The sequence below is a fragment of the Gracilinanus agilis genome, chromosome 2 (genome assembly GCF_016433145.1).
Source record: "Gracilinanus agilis isolate LMUSP501 chromosome 2, AgileGrace, whole genome shotgun sequence".
Taxonomy (NCBI): domain Eukaryota; kingdom Metazoa; phylum Chordata; class Mammalia; order Didelphimorphia; family Didelphidae; genus Gracilinanus; species Gracilinanus agilis.
In genome coordinates this window covers 393,947,731-393,964,644 of record NC_058131.1, presented here as the reverse complement: position 1 = coordinate 393,964,644, position 16,914 = coordinate 393,947,731, and the positions used below count along the sequence as shown (strand labels likewise).

The window sequence follows — 16,914 nt, the reverse complement described above, 5'->3', positions numbered from 1 at the left end:
CTTCCTGTACCAAGTGATTAGTGAGCTCTGCGGTCTCCAACAGTCTCTTCTAAGCCCCACTCGGTGCCAGCAGTCTCTGCTAAGGGCCTTGGTATTTGCTGGTAGCTGACAAAACAGGGAAATGAGTTGGGACCTGGAACTTTGAGGAAGATCCTGGCACTTTCCACATGGCTGCTGTTTGCTTCCTAAATCCCAGAGGCTAGAAAGCCGACCGAGGGTGGCTAATGACATATTTGGGATAACTAATTTGTTAGGCAGATAATAGGTATGATATTGCTCTGTGCTTTCTGCATCCAAGCACTGCAATGAGGACTAGGGATCTGAATACAAATAAACAGGACCTTTCCTGTTAGGCCCTCAAACAGCTCACTTTCTAAGGGGAGAAGACAGCACAGAGAAGGCTGTTGGATACAGTCAGGTGTGTGAAAAGAACATGATTGTGCCTGAAGAGGAACGGTTCAAATAAACTGAAGACTGAATCGGGAGTGAAATGGCTACATTCTAGTCCCACCACTAACCTGCTGACAAGAGATCACAGCAAATTATTTCATGTCTAGCCCTCAGTTTCTTCACCTCCTCCACCAGAAAAGGGGATAAATGAATGCGGCCATCATCAGCTCCCTCAGACTTTGCCTCTGAGGCTCCAGCCTCGGCCTTCTTCTGCCTCTCTGCCCCCTTCTGTGCCCCCCTAGCCCTCCCTGGGTGGTCTTCTCCCACTAGAAAGTGAGCTGCACGAGGGCAGGAATGGTCTTGTTTCTTTGTATTCATATCCCTAGGTCTCATCACGGTGCTTGGCATGTAGAAAGTGCTTCGTGAATATTACATCTATTTATCTTTCGAATGACATAGCGACCAAGACCCCGGATAGATCATTCGCCACTCCCAGGGCTTTGTAAGCCCAGTGCCAAGCACAGAACTCTATACAGCAGCTCATCAATACATGTTTGATGATGTTGACAAGAAAAGCACTTTGTCAAATATAAAAAACCACTAAGTAAGGTAGGTGGCACAGGGATAGTGACGGGTCTGGAGGCACAGAGATTGGACATTTACTTAGCTAGGTGACCCTGGGCAAGTCCCTTGGCCTCTGCCTCAGTTATTCCTATAAAATGGGAATAATAGTAGTGCCTACCTTCCAGGGTTACTATGAAGATCAAAAATAATAATATTGATAAAGAACTTTTTAAACCTTAAAATTCTAGACAGATAGATGATGATAAAAGGAAGAGAAAAACTGGTACAGAGAGCCAGTTTTGGGGTCAGAAAGACCCAGTTGTTCAAGCTTTGCCTTAGTTATATAAAGACTTTGGGCAAATCACTTAATCTCTCAATACCCTGGGCTTCTCTAGGATGATGAATTGCAGATGAGTGGTCCAACGGGACTGGTGGAGAGAGTTATCACACATTAGGAGACCCCCTCACCAATGAATCCGAAGCTCTGGACTCTCCCTCGCCACCTCCCCCCAGACTCCCTCCGAGATACGGACTCTCCACGTCATCAGGGGACGAGACCTAGCAGAGGGCGAGCAGGCGCTGGCCATACTCGACTGGCTTCTTGGATGAGATCGCATCATTCTTTTGGCATTGGGGATGTCGGCATGGATGAGATCCCTGAGAGAGGCCGGCGCTGGGCCGCCGAGGAATTTCTAGAATTCACAGCCCGCACAGCACCTGTGTGAGATCTGCCTGACCATCCTCATTGTTCCTCACTGGCCCGATCTGCCCTGGCATGCCTCTCTCGGGGGGCATCTGGAGGCTTAAAACCTCCCCAGATTAACCCCATTTGGTGCTCCGCTGCCAACTGCCCCCATGGCAAATTCCGCCCTTTGACACCCCACTCTCCCTTCGGCTCCCATCTTCCTATTCCAGGCGCTGCTCCCTGGAGTATGCACGATCCCTGGGGCGGTGAAGCAAAATCAGCAATAGCGAGAGCACTGGACTTGGAAATCAGGAACCCATGAGTAGTCCAAATCGTGCCTCGGTCACGAGCAGCGGGAGAAGTCCCTTATCTCACATCCCTAGATGACGTGAAGAACACACGAGCCCGTCCACACGAAGTCTGCATCTGGACACGCATCGAGTGCCCACAGCACAGACGCCGTATTCACAGAAGGTGCAGAATACATCAAGCACACACTACGTACCAGTAACACGCACAGAGGGCCTCAGCCATGCGTGTCGACGTGCACACACCCATAAATGTATGTACGCACGATCACTCTGCCATTGCGGTTGTAATCATTACCATTACCTTGCCAACAAGGAGTTGATATAGTCCGGAGTGGTGGGGTCAGGGCTCAGCGGAGGAGATGTCACAAAAGCAGCCGCTTTGGCCCAATTCTTGCTCCAATAGTGCGTCCCGTCTGTGCCAAGGCTGGCTGTGATGGGCTCCCCAAACACCACATTGCCTAGAGGGTACAAAGAGAAGAGGGGACCTGTAGTAGGCAGACAGACGTAGGGCCTGATTTATGTCATTGTTTCCCCGAAGGTAGAGAGGTGTTTGGGGAAGATCTAGATGTAAGTCTTATGTGATCCTGGCCAAGGCCTGGAGTCAGCCACATCTGCTATACATTTTCCTCATGTTATACATTCAGGCGGCTAAGTGATGCAGCAGATTTGAGCGCCTGGCCTTGAGTCAGGGAGACCAGAGTTCAAATCTGATTTCAGCCGTGTGACCCTGGGCAAGATGCTTGTCCTTGTTAGCCTCAGTTTCTTCAACTGTAAAATGAGCTGAGGAAGGAAGATAAACCACTCCAGGAACTTTTTTTTAAGTCCTTACTTTCTGTTTCAAGATCAATACCATGTCTATTCCAGGGCAGAAAAGTGGAATTGGGGTTAATTTAAATTTGAACTCAGAATCTCCCACTTCTAGGTCTGGCTTTCTAACCACTGAGCCACCCACTTGCCCCCACTTCAGTATCTTCACCCCAAAATCTCAAATGGAAGAGTCAGTCACTACTGAGATGACTGAACAACAACAAAATGAAGATTATAATAGCATCCACCTCCCAGGGTTGATGTAAGGATAAAAACTAGTACGTCAAGTGCTGTGTAAACCTTAAAGGACTATAAAAATGCTGGCTGTTATTGTTCTTATTTTATTTATTTAATCTCTTAGTGCTCCTAGGCAGCTTCTCTAAGACTATAAGGTTCAGAAGAGATACAGATCTGCACGGGGAGCATCCCACATTTAGAAGCAAGGATGACAAAAACAAGCAGTACCAGCATGCAAGGAAGGTCCAAATTCACCCTCTCCCCAAAGCCAACAGGGACAAGTAGGCCTGACCTATACAAGGATTTCCACTGCTGTCCCAAAGTCAAAGTTTTCTCAGTGGAAGGACTGCAACAGTCCTTTATCATCACCTCAATCTTGGGCAAGGAATGAGTCAGGAGCACTGAGGAAAACTGGGGGCAGGCAAAGAATTAATGCTCCCAGAATTAAGTCTCCAACTGGACCACTTAATGAGGGAACCTAAATGGGAGAGGGACAGGAGAACAATGAATGAAAGCCGTCATGAGGATTCCTGAAGCAAAGGAATAAGGTTGCCAAACTCCATCCCTGGAGAACCTCAGCTCCTTGAAGGGGATGGAGGTTTCATATGTGTCTCTGTATCTTCAATGCTTAGCACACAACAGACATTTAATAAATATTTATTTAAAGGCAATAATTCGTTAGAAAATAGATGAGATTAATTGAAGAATGAATAAACAATTTAAGACACATAAGTACAAAGGGACATTCTTATACTGTAAGGAATAATGAATACAGAGAAGCCTGGGAAGACTTAGATGAACAGATGCAAGGCATAATAAGAAAAGTGCAACGAGGTGGCTCAGGGGATAGATAGCTAGGCCTAGAGATGGGGATTCCTGAATTCAAATGTGGCCTCAGACACTTCCTAGCTATGTGACCCTGGGAAGTCACTTAATCCCCATTGCCTAGCCCTTACTGCTCTTCTAATTTGGAACCAATACTTAGTATCAATTCTAAGACAGAAGGTAAGGGATAAAAAAAAGAAAGAGCAATAAAGAGGCATAATGAGGACAAACCAGAAAACAATAATGACTGTAATCTAATAAATGGAAAGAGCCACGCATTTAAATTCTAATGACTAAGCCTATCATATGATATGATAGGATGCTGTGTCAGAGATAAGACCAGACTTTTCTGGTGTGTTAACTAACTTTGCTATACTTTTTTTTGGTTCTCTGTGTCTGTGTTTTTTAAATGACGAATGTCTTTGAGAGAATGTAGTTTTCCTAGCTGTCTTTAAATTTCAGCTGAAATCTCCCTTTCCATAAGAAGACTTTCACAATCCCCTTTAATGCTAGTCCCTTCCTTAAGTTAATTATCTCCAAAGCGATCCTGCATATATCTTGTACATAGCTATTTGCATGCTGTCTCCCCTATCAAATGACCATGAGCTCCTTGAGAACAAGGACTGTCTTACCTTCTTTTGAATCCCCAGGGTTTTGCACACTGCCTGGCACATAGCATGTGCTTAATAAAACTGAATAACTGCTAGATGATTATAAAATAAAAGATAACAATAAAAATTATTTTAAAAAGAAAAAATAGATGAGCACTAAAAATCTCCTATCTCCTATTCAAGCCAGTATTTATCAGCGTTATCCCCTTCTTAAGGTGTCAGAACCACATTCAGTCTTGACCTTCCTTTCCTCTCTCTCTTCCTTATCTCAAAATTTCCCCTGTAAGGCTACAGAAAAGACTTGGTTTAAGAATGCTTACTATGTTAAATTTGAAATATATATCTTTTAAAAGCTGTATATAATGGTGATTCATAATAATGCCTAGCATACTATGGTGAAACCAGCTGTACTGATGTCAATCTGCATGGTGATTTAGGAACTCTCTGTAAATATTAACTCAACTAAAAAATTCAGATGTATGAACAGTGAAGAAGAAAAAATATTAAAGACAACTCTATGGAAAAATAGCAAGAAAGATGCAACAGTGAAGAAGCAAAGAAAACTCACCCAGGCCCCCAAAGACAGGGATTGTTAGTCCTGAGGAGCCACTTTAGCTGAGTCACCAAAGACCTTGGAAACCCATCAGCAACTCAAACCTGAACAGGAAAACCACTAAGTCTCCTTACTTAGTTATCTTTTCTCTCTCCCTTAGAGGAAAAACGTAGAAAGAAAGATCCAAGAACATACTCTCTCTCAAGGACAAGTTTTTCCCTAATGAAATATGCTTTATTTCCCTTGGCATGTAGTTTCCTGGCCATACTGCAGTGTAGACATCCTATGCCGTGCTGCAGTGTAGACATCCTACACGATGCCAGGTTTCAGTAGAGACTCAACACTACAGAATCCCTTCCTCAACTGCCAGGTGAAGAGGCTTGGACCAATGGCCCTCAAAGGTCCTCTGTGGCTATATATGTACCGCCTTTTCCTGAGCAACCTTCACTTGAAGCCAAAGGCTGACCAATTCCTACCCAGCAAAGGAACACGCTAATTCAAGAAGACAGAGCCCCCGGCCAAGTCTGCCTGAAAGGGTAGAACACAAGGTCAGGTCTCTCCAAAAGGTCAGAACTCAAGGCAGAACCCATCAGGGCAGTGAAATCCATATGAAAACAAGCCGGAGAAGTGGTCAGTCCCCAGGACGGGTTTGCAGGCATGTGTACACTTGCCTCATTTCTCCTTTTTCTCCATGAAAGGAAGGGGAACAGGAGAAATTTGGGCCCTCTTCCCAGATCCACCCCTCTTGTGACTCAGGCAGTGAGGAAAAACAGTATCGTGTCAGTGGGCAAATGTAATGCCTATAGTAAAACACAGACACACACATACACAACTACTGTTGTCAAGTGGGCAATGCAGAGAACCCGAGTGAATGTGTCAGGGCTGTCTAGACAGAAAGGGTTCTCTCCCCACAAGAATGGGCCACCCACCCTCGGGGAAGCTGGGCATCAAAAGACCGCTGGGCTATTTTTAGCAACCCCAATCACTTACATGTGGAGTTTTGTGGACTTAGCCCAAAATGTGGCATTTAAACTACTGTTCTCACAGTTTCTCCTCTACCCAAAGTATTTCATTAGTACCTAATGACCTGCAACCATTATCCATTTCCTTTCTCCTCCTTTCCCTCCTTCCCTGACTTCTCACTTACCATCTGTCCCTACAGATTTCGTAACCACCCAGAGACCACACCTTCTGGGATGATCAAGTCAGGTACCAGCCAAGCTGAGGGACAAGGTCTTTGATACTGCCAGTTAGCAGCATCCCCCAGCCTTTAAAGTGGCTGTGTTCATCCAGAGACACTGGAAGAGGAGGCACAGTTGCTGCTGCTGCCATTCAGTCACTTCAGCCTTGTCTTATTCTTCAAGACCTCATGTGGGCTTTTCTTGGCCAGGATTAAAGGAGTAGTTTGCCATTTCCTTCTCCAAATCATTTGACAGATGAGGAAATTGAGGCAAACAGGGTGAAGTGACTTGGCCAGGGTGACCCAGGTAGGAAGATGAGTCTTCTTGATTCCAGGTCTGGTGCTCTGCCCACTGCCCCACCTGGCTGCCCACTAAAGCCTAGTTACTGGCGAAAAGCAACAGTGAGGATGTGTAATAAAGCTTATGAACAAGTTTTAACTCCTTGAGCCTCAGTTTCCTCATCTGCAAAATAGGACCGGTGTCTGAGGTCCTTTTCCTCTCTAGAGCTAGCATCCTAACATTCTGCATGTGCACACTCAGACTCTGGGGGACCCTGACCGAGATGCCAGGAAGGAGAGGAACACGGGGGGAGCACAATTCACCTTTCTTCCGGGCTTGAGAGATGAGGTCCGCAGCACTCTTGCTCATGACCTTGGTGATGTAGAGAGGGCAGTTGGTTTGACTGGCAATGGTGATTGCCCGAAAAACAGCCTCAGCTTCCAGCTAGAAGAAAAGGAGTCCATTCATCAGAAAGGCCAGAGACCAGCTCCCCAGCAAAGCTGCCAATTCCTCTGCCTCCCACCAGCCACCTGTCATTCCTCAAAGAGATGAGTGGTTGCCCATTAACAAAGAAGGCCCATAAGTTTTTCAGGTGGCTCTGTTTGTTAAGTAAACAACCAGGCTCTGCTTGTACTTAAGGTTGAAAAAATATTAATCTTTTATCTCCCTATCCCACAAAATGGTGCACCCCACCCCTCTGGGAAAACACCACCCTAGTCCCGGAATGTCTGTCTAAAGGAATCAGCAAACACCAGCCGAACTATAGTTTAAAACTCTGATATCTTCTGAAAGACAGCATTTTGCAGGGTTAGTCCAAGAGGCAGGTCATATCAAAAATTAAGAGAGTAATAAGTGGGATGCTGTCAAGATGAAGTTCAAGCCTTTTTAAACCCAACACTGGGATGCTGGGCCACAGCTTACAATGATAATAAACCATATCCTCATTAGACAACACAAAAACCTTTTACATTCATTATCATAATGATTTTCTCGCACCTTCCAGTTCTAAGTGTGCTTCCCTATCTCCAATCATCTTGTATTTTCTTATATTGTCTCTTGGCTTCCCTGGCCTTCCCTCTCTCTGTCTATAAAGCAAGAGGGGTTGGGCTTAAAACCTTAGAGTTTGGTCCCTTCCAGCTAGGATTCTATGATCTGTGTACACTACTGGCTTTGTTTATTTTGGTCTTTGCATCTAAGTGCAAAGCTTGAATTTCACAAATGCCAAGGAAAATGAATATATATGTATGTATGTAAAACATATATACACATATATAGATATGTACACACACACAAAATCAAACTGAAGCAGAAAACGGTAGAGAATTGGTGAACTATGGTTACATATACCAACAGATTTTGGAACACTGTTAGTAGGCTTTCTGTAAATATTTTACTTTGCTATGAAGGAGGACAGTTATTTCCTACTATTTCTAAAGGTCTATATTTATTTTAGGCATCATATACTTATTTCAAAATAAATATAATTTTTATTTAAAAATTTTAATTTAAAAATAACTTATCTTAATAATTTTTCTTACAAAAGAGTTACAGTGGGAAGGTTTTGCAAATGTTGGTAGGTTTTCTAAATATTTTCCTTTACTACAAGGGAGGATGGAGCAGGAAGTGACTGATACTCTAAAAGTCTAAATCTATTTTGGGTATATATTCATACTATTAAAATAAACCTATTTTAATAAATAATTTTTCATGAAAAAAATTACAATGGGATTTGGTAGGTTTTCTGCAAATGTTTTACTTTGCTAAGAGGGAGGATGGAGAAGAAAGTGACTGACATATCTAAAAGTCTATACCTATTTTAGGTATTTATTATATTTCTTTTAAAATAATCTATTTTAATTAATAACTTTTTACAAAAGAACGACAGTGGGAAGAATGCAGCTTTACAGACAACATAAGCCCGAGCAGCTAAGTTTGCACTCCTCACAAGGTAATTTTTCCTCTCTGGGGAGGGAAGGTGACATTGGGCCTCCCGATGACCGAGGAGGCCGCGACTAAGCCTGTTATCTTTCAGACAGTCACCCTCTCGAGTTTCTCTGCAGCATGTGGGTCGCAGGGCTAGAAGGCACCACTTGAGGTACAGCTTAGGTATGCTTTGAACTGGAGAGCCCTGCCTCGTTCCCCGATAACCCTTCCCTCCGAGCAGCTGGCCCGCCCGCCTCGGTTCCCCGTGGCCTCAGCCCTGGCCTCCGATCTCCCTCTCTCCCAGAGCAGCGTGGATTTCCAGCACTTGGGCAACCTGGCTATCTTTGGAGGGTTACATCACTCTCTCTGACTTCACCCACAAGGGCTTCCAAGGTTCTGACAGATGCTACAGCTGAAAGGCCTCTTATTAAAAAGAAGAAAGGAGGGAACGAGAGATGGAGCCAAACCAGAGGAGGCAAAAATAGGCCTTTCGTTGAAATCCCCTGGCCCCTGGCCCGCTGCAGACTCCCCGAGTGACCCAGCTGAAGGAATCTATCTTGCAAGCACATCTCCTCAGTGGTTAGCCTTTAGAAATGGTTTTGAGAATGGCGCCGATTAGCCCAACCAACCTACCCTGTGGAATTAATCTGGCTTTATTTCCCACATGGCAGTGAGTGGCTTTACAGGCAAGGCCTATGGGCCAGGGTCAAAAGCTGTTAATGAATTCCAGTGACATTCAAGTTACACTAAAAAGAAGGGATCGTCACAATCGGGGGGAGGAGAACTAGATACTTCTGCTTGGGGGGTTTCTGCCTCCTATCACCAATATCAGCTTTGAATCATGGAACGAGAGGGAATTTGTATTCATTCATATGCAAAATACAGAATCAGTTCTGGGTGGCCTGTCCTAGGATGCCAACCTGCTACTGACTACGGGGGCAAACAACGCTTGCTCCTACAAGCCGATGCTGCTGCAAGGGTGTGCTCCTCTGAGGATAGCCTTACCAAGCTACTGTATCCTCTTCACCTACTGGATAAATGAAGTATGAGGCAGCAAAGTTGTATAGGGACATGAATGCTAGACTTGGAGTTGGGGGGCAGCTCAGTGGATAGAGCCAGGCCGAGAGATGGAAAGTCCTGACTTCAAATGTGGCCTCAGACACTGCCTAGCTGTGTGACCCTGGGCAAGTCACTTAACCCCCATTGCCTAGTCCTTACACACTTCTGCCTGGAAACCAACATTTAGGATAGATTCTAAGACAGAAGGTAAGAGTTAAAATAAAAAATTTTTAAAAACCAGAAATTAGTTCGAATCCTCAATGTCTCTGACACCTCCTAACAAGAAGGCCAAAATAAGTCAATCTCTCTTGGTCTCAATTTCCTGCATCTGCAAAAGGGGGATAATCCTGGCACTTACCAGATCAAGCTCTTGTGAGAATTAAATGAGATAACATAGACAAGAGTTTTGCCAACCCTAAAGGACTATATAAAAGTTAGCCACTATGTTTACAATGCTATAAAGGCCACCATCATTCAAAAGAATCGTCAGTTCCAGGATGGGAGGGAGTCCTGGCACCAGTGGCTTCAGAGGATGTGGAATATTTCACGATCACCTTAAATTACAACCTCCAGCATGGGAAAAAGCAGCTGAAATAATTTCATACACCACCTGTGTTCAGATGGAAAGCCAGGCCAATGATTCTGAGATTGAAAATTTTTTTAATAAGGCAAATAAGACAAAGGTGATGAACTCACAGCTATACTCAGGAAGGAAAGAATTTAGAAGTTTCCTTCCCACTGCCCCTCCTAAAGGTCTATGGACTCCATCAGCCTTAATGAGATTATTAGAGAGATAGCTGTCTCTCTTTGAACAATCTCTTTCCAATTTGGAATCACTCTCCCTCAGTGTCAGCCAAAGACAGCCTTTGATAAAATGCTTCAATACAGTTTTCCTCTAATTTTTGATTCTTTCCCATCTCCAAGCTGTGTGTGAGTACAAATGTATATGTAGGAGCACACGTACTAGGAGTGACTGCCAAACATAACGGCATCTGACAGAAAACAAGCTGCAAGATGTAAGGAAGAGAAGCTGCGTCTGACATAGCCTGGCTCCAGCCTTTGTCTCTTTCCCTCTCCGTTTGTGCCACTTACCTCCTCTGGTCTACTTAGTACATGGCCTTCAGGGCCAGTTATTCCAATTTCCAACATCCGGGTTTGTTCCTAGAGGAATGAAAAGCCAGATATCAACAGATATCCATTAACTATGACAGTTAAAAAGGTAAAAAGCCTACAGACGGTTTTTCACATAAGGATGGAGAAAGAAAATGGAACCACGAGATCTCTAACCAGAATGGTGAGAGAACTATTAATCAAAACTTCCCTGAGGAAACTGAGGCCCAGAGAGAGAAACCAATGGAACCAGATGATTCAGGCGGTGGCAGAAATGAGATTTGAACCCAGAGAGGCTGCATTGTAAGTACCATGGTGAGGGCTACCAATTTGAATAAAAAACTCTGTTCTATTACTTTCTATCAGTATGACCTTGGGGCAAGTCAACTGAACTTCCATAGCCCTTAGTTTATCTGTAAAATGAGGATGTAGGACCAAATGACCTCTCTGAGTTCCCTTCCTACTCTCATTCAAATCCAGTCCTTGGCTCCAGCTGCTGAACAGAACATATTCTCATCAAATCATATTTTCATCCTTTACTTTAAGTCACTAACAGTCCATCTGCTATGACATGCTGTCTCTCCAACTCCCACTCTGACAGTATTAGACATGAGGAAAGCTAGACATTCTGGAGTCAGGAAGACTCATTTTCCTGGGTTCAAATCTGGCCTCAGACCGAGCAACTCACTTAACTCTTCTACCTTGGAACCAATACTTAGTATTGATTCTAAGACAGAAGGTAAGGGTTTAAAGAAAAAGTAAGGGGGATTATGTCTAATAAGCCTGGAAAGATGAAGAGGAGCCAGAGCATGAAGGGTAAATGCCACACAGAGGAATTTGTATTATATCCTAAAGCAGGGGTCAGCAACGTATGGCTCTCGAGCCATATCTGGCTCCACCTCCCGACAGGCCAGTCCGGGCAGAGCCCCAGGATGTGCCTCAGGGGGCCCTTCAGCCCCTGCCCCATATTCCAGCGCCTTCTGCCTCCATCCTCCTCCTTCCAAAGGCGTTTATGGCTCCCATGGCCAAAAAAGGTTGCCGACCGTTGCTAAAGGCAAGAGGGAGCCAGTGAAACTTCCTGAGCTGGGGAAGGACATGGTCAGATCTTGCTTTTGAAAACAGCAAAGGGGATGGATGAACCAGAGTGGGTAGCAGCTACATTCAAGGTACTCTCCCATTCATTCCTCTTCTTGCCTCTAGCTGGCAGGAAGAGCATAGGATGACGATAAGAAAATAATAATGTTTCAGTTTTTTATCCCAAGACAAGCTCTAGGATACTTTGGAAACCTAACAATGGTGGCAGAGACAAGAATAAAGCTACGTGGTATAATGGAGGGCACACTAGATTTGAGGTCCGAGGATCTGGGTTCAAATCTTAAATCTTCAACTTACTTGAATATAAACTTGGAGCTAGTCACTTGCTTTCTTAAAGATGGACCTCAGTTTCCTTAATTGTAAAAAAAAGGGTCCAAGGTCCCTTCCAGCTCTAAATTTTATGGTCCTATGAATCACAGCCTGCATTCTAAATCTAAATCTACAAACCATTTACTAGCTTTCCGGAAGAAGGCTGCTGAGCTAGTACACTTATGGGCTGTCAAATTAAGACAGCAATCCTGGAACAATCTGTGACAGGTCATCCTGATTTGTTTTTAAAATAACAAGCTTCATTCCAAGAATGCATAAGAACACTGAAATAGCCTGGTCGATTGTTCTGGGAGCTCACTTTGGTCATTCTGGAGTGAAAATGGAGATAACTTACACCTTTGAAGTGTTCCATTTCTACAGGGACAAAAAGACCTTCCTTTGTTTGAGAGCAATGAGACGTTGAGAGAAAAAGCAATTTTTTCTGTCCATTAAGATTCACCAGGCAATATTTTTCCTGCTGCCCTTTCATTCTCATAAAAAAAAAGCAAGAACAAAAATGTGCTGGGCATTGAGATTATCTCTATTTTATACGCTTCCTTGTACAAGAGGGCCTAAATGTTCCACCAAGAGACTTTGGTCTCAGGTTCTTTCCTTTGCTCTTGTTTCATGCATCTCTGCTTCTGTCCACTCTCTTCCTCTCCCCTCCTTTCTTTCTCTCTTCTCTCTCTGGGAAACTGGGTCATCATTCCCTCAAGGATTCTAGTCCAGGTCCAATTCCACGACTGGTCAACCAGAAGCTCTGACATGCTCTGCTTCTGAACTGAGCTGATGCACTCTCCTCAGACAGTGACCCATACCCTTGGGGGCCCTAAGTGTTGTTATTCAGTCATTTCAGTGGTGTCCAACTCTTTATGACCTCTTTTCTTGGCAGTAATACTGGAGCATTTAGCCCTTTCCAGTTCATTGGACAGATGGGGAAATATGAAGGCAAATGGGGTTAGGTGACTTGTCCAGGGTCACACAGCAAGGAAGCATCTGAAGTCATATTTGAACTCTGGGCTTGCTGATTCCAGGCCTAGTGCTCTACTCCAATGTCCCATATTTAGTGGGAACAAAGCTAATCAGCTTAGCCCTACTGGGGCCCAGAATTCCCAAGCTCGAGAGATCCTACTGCTCCCTCCTGCAGCTAAATCCAGGAGGACAAGTCCTCTGTAAGCTGATGAGGCTGCATTAAGATGATTTCTAAGGTAAGAAGCAGCAGGCCTCTTTTCATGATGCCTGTCAGAGGCTGTATGCAGGCCGTCCAGCTGTAGAAGGGCCTGAGTGCCCGCCCTTAGGCTCTGCTGTGCCTGTATGACCTTTCGACACTGGGTTTTTGTTTTTCACTCTGCTAAAAGGAGCAAGTTTGCTTCTTCTTCTGAGTCTCTTTTAGACAAAGATTTTGAAATCCCACGGTAATCCACCCACCATCTTCTGCTTGACAACATGATCTCTCATAGTCAAGGTGGAATTTAACAAACACCACTAGAAATTCTTCCAAATGGAAAAGTGCCTTCCATTGCTTCTTGTTTGCAAGGAGGCACCGAGCCCCAAAGGTCTTCTGCCACCCACAAACACCAGCTCCCTGCCACAGCACTTTGGGAGAAAGGTGGAGGATGTAACATTTCTCGGAAAAGGCCCCCCTCCTATGCCTTCAATGCAGCATGGATTTAGATCTAAAAGGAACCTGGGAGGCCATTCAGCCTGACTCCCTCATTTTAGAGAGGAGAACCACTGTTCTCCTAGAACTAGAACGGAGAGTTAAATAATGTAGCCGAGATCACTGGAAACCAGACCTTCAGAGAGCGGGGCCTCGTCCCCAGCACCACACTGCCTTCTCCAAAGAAGCCCAGAGGGGTCTGATCCAGACTCCGGAGAATGCTGATGCGGACTCCGGTACTCAGAGGACCAGGGAGGCTGCTAGCCAACGCTGCTGGGAGCTCTCCAGTTCGAGCCCCACACAAGGGGTCGCAGCACCTCTGGGTGCCCGTGGGAAGACACTGCCAACACACACACACAACAAACCCTCCCCTGTGGGCCTGAGAACGCTGAAGGGACACACCGTCCCTTCCTCTCCCCCAAACTGGGCACTATTGTGACAAAGCCTGGCAGTCACACGCCAGAAGAATGCCTCCCTGGCAGACAGGGCTGGTGCCAGAGAGCTGGAGGGAAGGGCTGCAGGAAGACCCGTCACCCTAGTTGGAAACAGTCCAGGTCCTGTGGACCCAAGGACATTCTTATCCTGACTGGCGGACAGGGTCACCAAGCCTAGGAAAACTTCTGAGAAAAAGGGCTAGGTGGTCCAGGGCATAAAGAGCCAGGCTTGGGGACAGGAAAAGTGACTTCCAATCTAATCCAAGACACTTACTACCTGGGTGACTCTGGGCAAGACACCTGACTAACTTCTGCTTGCCTCAGTTTCCTCATCTGTAAAATGGGGATAAAAATAGCATCCACTTCTCAGGGTTGCTATGAGGATCAAATGACATAATGATGTAAAGCATTTAGCACAGTACTTGGCATGGAGAAAGAGCTATCTACATGTTAGCTATTATTATTATTAAACATTAGACCTTAAGTCAGGAAGAACGAAGTTCAAATCTAGTCTCAAACACTTTTTAGCTATATGACCCTGGGCCAGTTACTTAACTCTGATTTTTCTCATTTTCTCACCTGCAAAATGGGGCTAATAACAGCATCCACACCCCACATTTGGTGCTATGAGGACCAAATAACATCATCATTGTAAAAGGCTTAACACAGACCTTGACACATGGTACATGCTATAAAAATAGTTTTTGCTGTTATTATTATTATTATTATTTTTATTTTTCACTGGTCCCAAGTTCAAATCTGACCTCAGATATTTACTAGTTGTATGACCTTAGGCAAATCACTTTCTACCTTAGTTTCCTCATCTGTAAAATAGGGAAAAATAATGGCATTTACCTAAAAATTAGATAATGTGTGCAAAGCACTTTGTGCATTCCTTAAAGTAATATTAAATACTAGTTATAATTATCATTAATTACAATTATTATCATTCTACCCGAGAGATTGATGCAACAATTTTTCATTAGGATTCTGATCAAATAAACCTCAAAAAACAGCACATCTAGCTGAAAATCACTGAATTTTTAGTTAAGAAATGTGAGCTCAAGCCCCAGCTCTGTCACTTAGTAAGTGAAGTTGACATTAGGCAAGTGGCAGAATCAGAGCCCTGGTAACTGGAAGGGAAAGCAGAGGTCTCCTGGCCCAGCGGCTATGTGAAGCAGGGCCCTGCCTCCTCCGGCCTCGCCTTCAGGGATGAGAAGGACGTCCCTCTCTGGGGAGGCGGCTCTTCCTCAGAGTACTTCCGGTCAGGGCCTAGGCCCTTCTCCATGTGGAAGTCCTTCCAATCCCTTCCCTCCCCCAGCTGCATCTCCTCCTCTCTCTGAAGTGGGGAGGGCACCTCGTTCCCATCTATTGGTACAAAGAAAAAGCCCGGAGCCTCAGGGAAGAAAGGTAAGTTGTTACTGTTCTCAAGAGAGCGCCCCCTTCCTCATCTATCCCTTCTCACTGCGAGTGTATGAGTGTACGCTGCTGGATCCGTGCAGGCTGGCCAAGCTCCTCTGTGGATGGCATCTCCTCATCTCAGCCATGAAGCAAGGAGACAGGACTACCTGCTTCCTTACGAATGATCCGTGTGGGCTCTGGGGCTGAGCTTTCATCACTCTTTTGATAGGTCATTCAATAGGCCCAGGAAAGCAACAGAATTCCTCCAATTCATCTTTAAAATGCATTATTTTGGGGGCAGCTGGATAGCTCAGTGGATTGAGAGCCAGGTGTAGAGACGGGAGGTCCTAAGTTCAAATCTGGCCTCAGACACTTCCCAGCTGTGTGACCCTGGGTAAGTCACTTGACCCCCATTGCCTACCCTTACCACTCTTCTGCCTTGGAGCCAATACACTGTATTGACTCCAAGATGGAAGGTAAGGGTTTAAAAAAATGCATTCTTTTATCATTGTGGGGCAGCAATCCTCAATTGGGTTCAAAGTCTTTAAAAAAAAAAACCTATTCATTTTCACCCTGGAATAGATCCTGATTCAAAAATGACTTTTTTTTTTTTTAACTTTAGGAAAAATCAGTAACTTTCAGAGGAGCAACTGGTGCTGTAGAAAAAGCAATGCATTGGAGGTTTGACTGGCTGGATTTGATTGATCTGGTTTTAACCCCATGTTGTTGTCATTCAGTGATTTGGGTCATGTCCAACTCTTTGTGAACCCATTCAGGGTTTTCTTGACAAAGATAATACAAGATTTTGCCTCTTCCTTCTCCAGCTCATTTGACAGGTAAAGAAGCTAAGCCAAAAAAAAAACAGTTAAGTGCCTTGCCCAAAGTCACACAGCCAACAAATGTCTGAGGCCAGATTTGAACTCAGGAAGAGAAGTCTTCCTGACTCCAGGTCTGGTGCTCTATCCTCTGTGCCACCCAGATGCCCCTAGTAAGTTTATAAACTGCTTTACATATAGTAACACATTTGAACCTCACAATAACCCTGTGAAGTAGACATTATTATTATTCCCATTTTGCAGAAAAGGTAACTGAAGTTGGTGGACTCTAGTGTGGTAGACAGAGCACTGAACTTGGAGTGAAGAAACCTTGGGTTCAAATCCTGGTTTAGACATTCCTCATCTGTAACATGATGGCATTGGTCCCTTCTATGGTTCCTTCCAGCTCAAAATCTATTTTGTCATCCAATGACCTAAGTTTAGTGTAAATAAGTGGTCCATTCTGGCAGAGAGAAGCTTGGGAATCTAGACAGAAAGCCCATGCTCATGGGCTAGACAATTACCTGCGCAATGATATCTCCATTTTCTGCATGAACTTGAGCAATGGCCCCCAACTCTGCGAGGCAGGTAAAGATTTCATAGAGCTGAAAAAGAAAAGGTTACCAGTTAATCTTCACTGGAAAGCCTATGCTTTTTAACATCTT

The 16,914-nt window shown here is 44.6% G+C and overlaps 1 protein-coding gene across 1 annotated transcript in view; it reads right to left on the bottom strand.

Moving 5' to 3' along the window:
* DPYSL3 (dihydropyrimidinase like 3) overlaps window positions 1–16,914 on the bottom strand; it is a 146,101-nt gene that overhangs the window by 11,725 nt on the left and 117,462 nt on the right. Inside the window, exons 6-9 of the mRNA XM_044664512.1 lie at window positions 16,774–16,854; window positions 10,518–10,586; window positions 6,767–6,887; window positions 2,252–2,408 (exon numbers count right to left, since the gene is read on the bottom strand). Coding sequence (XP_044520447.1) covers window positions 2,252–2,408; window positions 6,767–6,887; window positions 10,518–10,586; window positions 16,774–16,854 — 428 coding nt within the window. The remainder of the gene's footprint in view (window positions 1–2,251; window positions 2,409–6,766; window positions 6,888–10,517; window positions 10,587–16,773; window positions 16,855–16,914) is intronic.